The following is an 11791-nucleotide window of genomic DNA, read 5'->3' on the forward strand; positions in this document are numbered from 1 at the left end:
AGGCTCAAGCCTTTGATGTCATAGCCATTAGTAAAGAACCTCCAATGACACTTACTCACACACACACACACACACACACACACACACTCCTGTTCCCAGAGGCATTACCACCAACAGTTCCCGTCTGCCTCACCTCAACTCATAGAGTCTCAGCTCTCTTTCATCTGTGGCTACTGCGCTGTTGTGATGCTGTAATTATCATCATCGTAACTGCTGGCAACAGAGCTGTGAAGGAAAGGTGTGTGTACGATAAGACCAAACAGCCACGGGTCTCGTGATGCCTTGGGAAGCTCCAGCGCACGAGATCACGACGCCGTAATTATGACGTGAGACGCGTTCGAGCGATTTGGGATGTGAGAAAAATCAAGAATGGGTGGCAGGGGAACAAAATGAAGAGTAACTGAGAATGATGGGAAACAGTGTAGTTTTTGTTGTCTCATTAACCCGCTAAATGGACAGTCCTTGTAAGCTTTATTGCTTTTCATCTGCAACGGGATGCAAAATGCACCATTGCAAATAACTAATAAAGAGAAATTTGGTGACACTTTATTTGAAGCCCTTATGTATGTAATGCATTATAAAGTATTCGTAAAAAGTTGTAATGCATTGTACGTTTTCATGAATAATTGTTAAAATGCATAAAATATTTGAAGGTTTGTTTATGTTTGAATGCATTATATAAAGGTCTAAAAATGAATTGACGAGTATTATGTATTCTAACTGTGGTAACTCGTGAGATCATGCAATGCAATATAAGGCATAAGCAATGCATTAAAACTACTTTTATTATGCATTATATATAAAGTGTTAGCAGAAATGCTTCTCAAATATTTTCTTGCAATGCTTAATGTTTGAAACAACCCGTTAAATTCATCAAACATCTCACCTTTGGGGATTTAAGGCAAGTCTGAAGTTATTTGCAGTTATTTTAATTCAATGTATTATCAGAATCTGAAAAATCTCAAGAAAGCAGATAAGAACATTCTTAAATGTCAGTTCAGGTCAAGAGATTTTACTTTATTTTCAACCTACTGTAAATATAAAACCTCCTAGAGAAATACCCCGTAGACTATTTCAATCATCACTTTTGTCACAAACATTTTTAACGCATGTCGGTGCGTAAGCAAATTCATTTTTTTCTGCATTTCCAAGTAATATTGAGTGTCGAGATGGGTTTTTTTGCTCTGGCGAGGTGTTTCCCTCGGGCACCGAGGCCAGTGTCAGAAATACCCGGCAAATTCAAAGCGTTTCATAAAGCGAAGTTTCATTTTGAGTAATCAAGTCTTGACTTTATTGTGTCAGGTTTAGCTTTATTGTCATATGCGTTTGATGTGCCAAGAGTGTTTCGTCTTTATTTACGGTCTGTTTGTTTTGTTGTGTTTATTTGGCTTCTCCATAAATGGTTTTGTCTGGTTTTAAAGTGATTGTTTTGATGTGCCTGCGTTTTTGTGATTTATTTCAATAATAAAGCGTACTTGTGTCAGATTCCTCCAAACCGCAGGACAAACAATCGTGGAGTTGTTTAATAGTGCACGTCCCGTAGAAGCACAGTGTTTTGGATAGGATTGGGACACTTGTGGCTCTGTGTGTAGTTATTTGTCTTCAAGACGGTTTCTCAGAGTTATTGCTTCGAAGCGTCACGCTGTAATGAATGAGCTCTTCTTTGTTTGTTGGCACTTTATCAGTCATCTGGTTTTAGCAAGCTAAGTTTTATTAAATTATTTTGAAGAGCGCATAATTGAAGCCATTATATCTTCATTTCTGTTGTATGAAGATGGACTTTATCACACACAGAACTAGATTGTTGCTGCCTATAAATTATTGTGCAATTATGTTTATGCTCACAGACTTTTACACAAATTCCCTATTAATACATTTAATATTGGTGTTTGTGTTGTGTTTGTTTAATCATATATAAACATATACATCATTATAATATTGTTAAATATTATTGCAATTTACAATACCGGTTTTCTATTTTAATATACTTTAAAATGTAATTTATTTCTGTGATCAAAGCTGTATTTTCAGCATCATTACTCCAGTCTTCAGTGTCACATGATCCTTCAGAAATCATTCTGATATGATGATTTATTATCAATGTTGGAAACAGTTGTGCTGCTTAATATATATATTTTTGAACGTGTGATACTTTTTTTCAGGATTCTTTGATGAATAAAAAGTTAAAAAGAACAGCATTTATTAAAAATAGAAATCTTTTCTGACAATATAAGTCTTTACTATCACTTTAACACATCTCTCCTGAATAAAAATTAATAAAAAATAAAAAAAAAGAAGAAAAATTTACTGACCCCAAACTTTTGAACGGTACTGTATATGATTATGGAAGTAGGAAATGTATACTTAAACCATATTTTGGGAACAAATTTGTAACAAGAATTGAGCTAAACTTGACAAAACCTCCTTTTGTGGACGTCCTCATTCATAAAAACAGTATATAAATAAATACAGTTGTTTTTTTTATTGTAAAGATGTAAAACGTTTTCTGTTAGGGTGTGGGTTAGAGTTAGGTCATAGTGTTTAAAAGCAATAGAAGTCTATGTAATTTCCCCAGTTAGATGGTTGAATAAGTGCGCGCGTGTGTGTCAGTGTGTGTGTCGCATTGAAAACGTAAGCTGAATTGCTGAAGTGATAAATTCATTGCACTTTTTGGACTGTGCACTTGTGAATTCCAACTTCTGGTGACTCGCAAGAAATCGAGTAGAAATGAAATGAATGCAAACAATAATAATCAAGACTTGTTTTACAGTGCTTCCTAATCTGGTTGTCTAATAAACCTGCCTGCTTTGTTCCTCTTTTGTAATAAAAGCATGCGCTAGATGCATAAATGTAAATAGAGATGAATGATAATGACACTGTTTGTGTTTTGGATTTTCGAGACTTTCCAAAAGTTGCAAGCAGGCACATATCTCTACAAGTCTGGCAAATAATAATATGCATGAGCAGTTATGAGATGAAGCCAGAGGTCTCGGTGTCTTCATGTTGACGGAGGGGGCCGGCGGCTGGGGGTTGAGTGTGTTTAAACGTGCCTCTGTTGTTATGTCTGCGTCTCCTTTGAAGTTCCTCAAACCTCCAGCTAAGTGGCACTCATTTTCCATCTCACAGACCTGGAAGAATTATTTCCAGATTGCGGCGTGGTGCCACAGAGAGACGTGGTGTCAGGCGTAACGTAGCTCCAACAGCATCACAATAAGGTCTTGTCTGATTTTAGTCTCTTCACGGATGCTTTAAGAAGCATCGAAATGAAATTGACCTCGATTCTAATAAACCCACACACATTTACCCTCAAGACAACAGGAATAAATACACAGCCTTTAAAGACCACTAGAATCAATGGCATCCTCTAATGTGGTGATGCAACCCAAAATTTTGGAGGGCCAAAATCATTGACAGAAACCGAGATGTTTAATTAGTGTTTCTCTGATGTCGTGTTTTGACCATGTTTCGTGACACATCATGGATAAACTACAGCGGGTAAACATGCCAGCTGTCAACAGTGCTGGGGAAAGTTACTTTTAAAAGTAATGCATTACAATATTGCGTTACTCCATAAAAAAGTAACTAATTACGTTACTTAGTTACTTTTTTTTTATTCATTTTGAGGAATACTGAATCTGTGTTTTTTTTTTTTTGTGAGTGAGTGAGATGAATTAATGCATATTTATATTTATTTTTGAACTACAGTAACATCTTCTGATTTCTCTCAACATGGGGACAGGAGAGCTGTCAATCAATAAATTGGAAAAAGTAACTTGCGTTAACTCAGTAAAAGTAACTCAGATATTCTCTTGTAAATTAAAAAAGTAATGTGTTACTTTACTAGTTACTTGAAAAAGTAATCTGATTACGTAACTTGCGTTACTTGTGACATGTTACCCCCAACACTGGCTGTGAACAATATTGATTTCTGGGTCTTAAAGGCATATTTCAGCCAAAAATCAAAATTGTCATCACTTACTCGCCCTCACATTGTTCCAAACCTGTACGAGTTTCTTTCTTCTTTTGAACACAAAAGAAGATATTTTGAAGAATGTTGATAACCAAACAGCTGACGGCAGCCATTGACTTTCATAGTATTTTTTTACATACTATGGAAGTCAGTGGGGACCAGCTGAACAACTTTTGTGTTCGACAGAAGAAAGAGACTCATACAGGTTTAAAACAACTTGAGGGTGAGTAAATGATGACAAGTTTCATTTTCGGATGAACTGTCTCTTTAATTGATCTTCATTTTGATGAAGCTATATGGATTCTTAAATCTCAAGCATTAGGCTTTTAGTCTTTTGTGTTTTCTGTTGGTGTGTGAACAAAACATCACAAAATATTATTTGTAGTCCGCCTGCCATCCAATTATCGCAGTGAGATTTGTGCTTATGTTGAAATAAACTGTAGAGCTTAGTATCACGTCTCATGGTTTGAACCACAGAAAGGCATCAGTTAAACAGCTTATAAACAATGTCATGCAACACCACCTTTATCTCAAAAAAGCCATTTAATACGCTTGTTAACCAACTAGAAATTAATAATTCCAGAGAGGAGCATTTTGCAATATGCACTATATTACATATTCATTATATTTTTATTTAACCTGTTAGCAATATCTGTATTTTTTCAGTTTTTGTTACAGCCACAGTTTATGTGTTTATATTACAACAATGAGTCAGAGTAGAAACAATTAGCCTATATCATTAGAAAGATGTCTAATGTGCAATTTTAATGTTTGTACAAGTCAGTTTTTTATTAAATAAAATTTTGAAATAAACTTTATATTCACTTTTTATCTAAATGAAAATTTTTGGTAAAAAATTAATTTTCTTGCATCACTGTTTGAATGGCGTCAGTTTACTTCCTGTGTACTGTGTGGTCCAAAACATCATATTCATATCATATATCAAGTAAATCGAGTGCTCTTTGGAGAACAATGTTTTATTCCTGGAGCTGAGAAAATACTGACAAAATATGAAATGAATGATCATTTTTCAATTCAGAACATAATTTGGACCCTAGCACAGTAAAGCTATTAGAACATTCTTTTGTTTAGGGATGTTCACGGGTCAAAGACGAAAAAGGGTTTAAGCATAAAAACAATAAGTGTAATACTGCTTTAAATTGTTGTTGTTTTTCCCCCCCAAAATTTAAAAGTTTTCTGTTTAATGTAATTGCATTTTTGTTTTTGTTTTTCTGAGCAAAAAATAAATATCATACATTTTCCCCTGATTTACAGAAGAGACCCACTAAAATGTCATTCAGTGTAACAATCTTGTCAGGCATATTTACAACAAAAATCAATTTATGACATATTAAAAGACTAATTACTTTCACCCCAAATACTAACTAGTTGTAATTTTACATTTTTAAAATGTGCCACTATCCTAGGTTTCGCCCATTTGTCAGTAAGAATTTTTTAATCATTTAAAACACAATAAAATGTAATATGCTCTCTTATTCTTTTATGCATTTTAACATGTACACGTCAGAATAAGCATGTTGTTTGAATTTTTACATAAATATAAGTGTTACACTGAATGACAATGTAACATTATTTCAACCAAATTTTGACATTTTATTCTCCAAACACTAATTTGAAACCTTAAAAGTAGACACTTACATTTAATGTGCTTTCTATGGACATAAAATCACTTTTGTAAATTTCTTTTGATGCGGACATCTTCACGTCTTCGACCCTCATGCATATGGTATGTTGGGTGTTATGGTTTTTCTATTGGGTTGTTCTGAGTAGATGCCAGCTCACAACCACTACTAAATATACTTCCTCCAGGCATTATCATAGAGACCAAAGGTTCATCTGATTCAGCGTTCTTGACCACATCAATGGCAACATAAAGCGTGTAAAATGATCGCACCCCATTCAGACGCGTCAAACACATCAGTGCTCAAACAGGAGATTAAAGACGTAACACTCAAAGCGCTCGCTTCCAAAAGGTCCTCTAATTTCCGCTTCAAAAAAGCACTTAGATTTTTAAAGCAAAGAATACATTAGACAGGACAGCGTTTGAGACCCGAGGAGCCCACGGGTCGTCGTGTCCATCAGTGGTCAGTATTAAAGGACCGAACCCTCAGAACAAGTCATGCCTGCATTGTCATTCAAAGAAACGCCGGATAAAAGGAAAGAACCACATGCAAATAGATTTTGTGCTCTGATATATAACAGCCATGTACGTTTGATGCGATATGAACACTGGACTCATGCTGCACTGTCACTGCAGTGAATGCATTTGTATTTGTGCGGGGAAAATATTGTGTTGTTCATCAGGAACTAAACACTGGAATCCCCTCAGCAAGATTTCTTCTGGTCTTTTCAAGATGCAAGAGCTTGCAAGATAAGTATGTTGGGTGAAATATAAGACAAGCTTTTCTTCTAGTGTTTTATCTCAGTGTAAGTGTGCGCTCATGAAATCAATTCTTTAGTGGATCGAGATGTCCAGTGTTAAAGTTCTCAGTCGCTATGGTCATGTATGAGAAATAAACAGGTGCTTGAGGCAAAAATGGCACTTAAATGATCCAACATGCCCCCCAAATTCAAGATACAGGACAAAAAATGACCCTTCTAAATAAACTAAATAGATTACAACTGAGAAATATGAAAAAATGAATAAAAGTGTTGATTGCAGCATTAAATTTCGATCTGCTTGCTTATGTTGCATACATTTTTATGCATTGTTTTTGTGTAGCGTCGAGCATTGTAACCAATCACGGACATTTGTGTTGAGCCAATCAGAGGGGTTTAGAATTTTGTCTGGTGGGCTGATTTGTTTTGTTTTTATAATACATAAAAATGCTTTAAACTCAATTTTTGTCTGTGAAGCCTACAAGATTATGACGTGCCTTTTTCCCAAACATTTTAAATGCATTCTATTAATAAACATTAATAATCATTATTACAATATCAAGAGCAATAATGACTGAATCAGGTGTAGCGAAGCTTCAGGAGGTTCACTTAAAACTAAAACTATTGTTGCTGTTATTTAAAAAATGCACTAAACAGTTGTTGTTGTTGTTGTTGTTTTTTTGTATGACTAAAAAATGTTTCAAGCATTGCAAAAAGTATCAGTTTATTTCACAGATTGAAAACATATCGAACATTATGCAAGCTGACCATAGCAAATGCTGTTAGTCTTGAGTAATTAAATGAAGTAGTATATGGCATAGTCTGAAAAAAAAAAAGTTATCAGCCAGATGATTTATTTTTTGTGGCTTTAATCCCTGGGTTTGATTACAGGTGTTTAATGGGGTGCGCCCATTATGAAGAAAGGAGAAAATGGACTTTGCACATAAATGTGGCCACACGTGGCAAATCTGTCCAATTCTGTATGAAACGCAGTCTGAAAGTCTCTCACACATGTGCACAGATGAAAAGACGCTCGTATGAAAGGCACAGCAGTCAGAAGTTTGGCCAAGAAATGCAGCTACTTCCAGCCATGCAACCGCCATGACGCATCGTGTCAAACAACATGCTGTTAGCATTAGCAAACTGGATTTCACATGAGTTATTAAAGGCCATTTGTAAACACAGACATGAAAGCAAACAAGCTCTTGTGCTGCTGGCCTTGATCATCAAAGCCGTATCGATCAAATGGCTCCTTCCCATTGATTCCTTCAGCAAATGTATTCAACATCTGACACGCTCGCACGCCGCTTTCAAGCATCAGACTTCAACTGACCAGCATCTTATTGTGTGTGTGTGTGTGTGTGTGTGTGTGTGTTTCTTGCAGTCCAACAAAGTGTCTGTGGTCCAGCAGGGGATGCATCCTCTGACGCCGCTGCTGCCCTACGATCACTTCAACCCCAGTCCTCCACACATTCCCACAGACGTCAGCCAGAAACCAGGTAACACATGATCTAAAATCTCACTGGATGAGCTGCATTCGAAGCAGTTAAATAGCTAACACACACACACCAGTGTTGTTATTTTCTCTTGATGTCCAAACCCGTGAGCTGCGTATTATGCATATTATGATATTACATTTAGTCATTTAGCAGACGCTTTTATCCAAGGCAACTTACAAATGAGGACAACAGAAGCAATCAAAATCAACAAAAAACCAATGATATGCATGTGTTATAACAAGTCTCAGTTAGCTTAATGCAGTACACGTAGCTAGGGTTTTTTCAATTATATAATAAATAAAAAGTTATAAAATAAATAAAAATAAAATAAAATGGATAGAATAGAAAAAGAATAGAGCAAGCTAGTGTTAGAGGCCATCTTTTTTGCTTTTTGTTAATTGTATAATAAATAAAAAGAAGACAAATAGATAGAATACAAAAAGAATAGGGTCTATTCTGCTAGTGTTCGTTTTTTTTTAGTTCAAGTTCAAGTCTGCTTTATTGTCAATTCTTCCACATGTACAGCACATACATACAGATAATTGAAATTTCGTTAATCTCAGACCCTTTGTGCATACAGATAACACTAACAGCAGAACATAAAATACAAATAGATACAGATTCAAAATAAAATACAAATATACAAGTAAGGTCATGTAAAAAAAATTATGATAAAGCAGCACAAGGCACATGGCAGATAGAGTGCAAACCAGTGAAGTAAACAAACAGTGCAGATATAATGATTGTAGTGCAAGTTTTTTTTTTTATAAAGAATAGAATTAGAATAGAGAGTGCTAGAGTTAGAGGGTCGAATAAAGATGGAAGAGATGCGTTTTTAGCCGATTCTTGAAGATGTCTAAGGACTCAGCTGCTGGGATTGAGTTGGGCAGGTCACTCCACCAGGAGGGAACAGTTAATGTAAAAGTACGTGAAAGTGATTTTGTGCCTTTTTGGGATGGCCGTTCAAATATTATTCAAAGATCATACAATCTTCATCAATAGGGACATTAAAACACTTTTTAGGCTTAATATTAAAGTCTGTGTAAAGCCATTTCTGAGAATTGTTTCTAAACACATTATAAATGTTAGAAATGCATTGCTGAAGCATGTTGCAAAGACTGTGAACTATGTCGTACTTAATCGTGGAGTTAGACCGTTAAACAGTTTTTCACCATTTTCGTGTTCAGGATTTTCTGGGCGGGGCTAACACCATGACTCGATGATGCAATCGAGACACTGAGCACGGCCCCTCCCCCAACAGCACTGCGCAGATCGATCGGTGTGTGACATCAAAGTACAGTCAGAGCTATTAGAGAGCATACGGCTCCTTATGCTTTCGAATCACTCTCGTGGTACTTTGATGTCATGCACTGATCGTTCTGCGCAGAGTCGAACACAGCTAATAACTACAGCGCAGTGGTTTGCCCGCTCAATCGCAAGTAACTGTCATTACCGTTCGTTACTACAGCCTACAGGTTGCTAGCTAGCTATGCCTTCGTCACGTAAATGCATAATACCTGGTTGCAAATAATTTACAAAACAGCTCGGTCTCCTTATTTAAATAAGCTGCTAGAGGAAGACAGTTGAGAGCGACGGCAGCTTTCCCGTGAGTGGGCGTGGTTTCAGCGCCGCCGGCGGACACGCCCCCAGCGTTTGAGAGCAGAGAATACTGCTTATTTTGTCGAGATTGTGTGTGAGTTCACTGCTGTGTGTGCACAGCAACTTCATTCAATCATTCATTCAGCCAATATCTTCAAACAGCTGATTCACTCAAGAATGAAGCAAGTGACTGTCTTTATGAATGAGTCAGTGAATCATTGGCTCACTTGTTTCAATCACCACTGTGTTGCTCAGAGACTCAGAGAAAAGTTCTGGCTTTTGTGAAACTGAGCAAAAACTGACAATGCTGTGTCTAAAATATGACAATATTAACTTCTTGTTTATTAAACTATTGTATTAAATCGATATTGTGCAAATATTCAGGAAAATTACAGCATTAAACTATTTTATATGATATAAAAATAAGAGGGGCCATTTTTTGCCCTCATATCTTGGATCACACAGTCAGTCAGTCGTCATGCATCATGTTCATCAGCATTAATCACACCAAATTAACACATTAAACAGCCTCAATTATAAATGTCCTCACCATATTTTTCAGAGAAAAGTTCTGGCTTTTGTGAAACTGAGCAAAAACTGACAATACTGACAATGCTGTGTCTAAAATATAACAATATTAACTTCTTGTTTATTAAACTATTGTATTAAATCAATATTGTGCAAATATTCAGGAAAATTACAGCATTAAACTATTTTATATGATATAAAAATAAGAGGGGCCATTTTTTGCCCTCATATCTTGGATCACACAGTCAGTCAGTCGTCATGCATCATGTTCATCAGCATTAATCACACCAAATTAACACATTAAACAGCCTCAATTATAAATGTCCTCACCATATTTTTCTGAAGTCACATGATGCTTTGTGTGAGGAACAGACCTGCATTTGAGTCATTGTTCACTGATAATCTCCGCTGAAGCACAAACCCGCTTACTTCTACTGTTATGGTGATTTTTGTCTTGACAGCTGCGCTTAACATGAGGTGTTATTATAAAGCAAGAGCTCCTTAAAGAGTCCTCAGAAATATCTTTTGCGTTTTGTGAGTGATAGCAGTGTTCAGTTGTGGATGAACAATTCCTTTAATGCGGCAGCTGTAAACAGCCTACAGTTAATATACTACAGTATACAGTAGGGGTGGGCGATATGACCAAAATCTTATTTCACGGAATGAGAAATTTTATTTCACGATAACGATATATATCTCGATGTAGGTATTTTTATTTTATTTTATTTTTGTTATAAAATGAGAAAAAGAAGCAAAGTACAAACACAATAGAACAAATAAATATGAAATTGAATAAAGTGTATAAATAAAACACTGCATAGTCTTCACTGTATCAATCAAATATGAACTGATTCAAACTGGTCCAAAAGTGATTCAGTCAAGTGCAGTGAGCAGTGTTGGGCAGTAACGCATTACTTAGTAACACGTTACTGTAATTTGATTACGTTTTTAGTAACGGAGTAATTTAACGCATTGTAATTAGAGTATAGTTACAAGCCGAGGTCTCTATACGTTACTGCCGTGTTACATTGCTGACAGAATGCAGTGTTTTATAATCTAGAGATTGTAAAAAGGATGTAGCGCACGCATTGTCGAGTCAAGTGCCAGTAGATCAGAGACCTGCTCCCGCGAGACCCGACGCAACAGAGTGCTGCGCGGGAGAAGATGGGCGAGTGCTGGTGCGGGCGGGCAGACACTCGTGTGTGTGGTTGCGTGCTCACGAATCCTCTCTTTATAACACACGAATTGTAGACATTATGAAAGATGCAATATGCATATATTTATTGTGTTATAACAGAGATTTGTGAGATTGCGATGAACTGAGATGTCTTTTAGAGATTATAAATGCAGCGCTCTTTGCTGGCATTCTGCCATGCCAAACCATGCACGCAGCAGATGCTTGCTTTAGTTAAAAATAACAGTGTTCTGTGAATGTTGATGCTTTAATAACAAATATTTATCGGGAGCGTGTATACTGGGATTTCATAAATTTCATGGAGAAAAAAGTAACGCAACTAGTAATGTAACTAATTACTAATTACTTTTGAAATAAAGTAATCAGAACAGTAACGTGATTACTTTTAAAAGGAGTAATCAGTAAGTTGATTACATTTTCAGAGTAACTTGCCCAACACTGATGTTAACACTTTACTAGCCTTTCGTTTTGGAGCTTTGATGCAGCCATCATCTTCTCAAAGTGCAAACAGGAAATAAACTGCTCTGGTCATGTGCCAATTTGCACTAACCATGTGAAACTGCACATATTTAATTGAGACCCTTTATTTTTTCCATATTT

General features: G+C 36.1%; 1 protein-coding gene across 10 annotated transcripts in view; it reads left to right on the forward strand.

Annotated features, from left to right (window-relative positions):
- tcf7 (transcription factor 7) overlaps positions 1-11791 on the forward strand; it is a 60405-nt gene that overhangs the window by 20860 nt on the left and 27754 nt on the right. For all 10 annotated transcript variants that reach the window (XM_016555392.1, XM_016555395.1, XM_016555393.1 and 7 more), the window contains exon 4: positions 7755-7869. In XM_016555392.1, coding sequence (XP_016410878.1) covers positions 7755-7869 — 115 coding nt within the window. The remainder of the gene's footprint in view (positions 1-7754; positions 7870-11791) is intronic.

The sequence above is a fragment of the Sinocyclocheilus rhinocerous genome, unplaced genomic scaffold (assembly GCF_001515625.1).
Source record: "Sinocyclocheilus rhinocerous isolate Xijiao unplaced genomic scaffold, SAMN03320098_v1.1 scaffold1427, whole genome shotgun sequence".
Taxonomy (NCBI): domain Eukaryota; kingdom Metazoa; phylum Chordata; class Actinopteri; order Cypriniformes; family Cyprinidae; genus Sinocyclocheilus; species Sinocyclocheilus rhinocerous.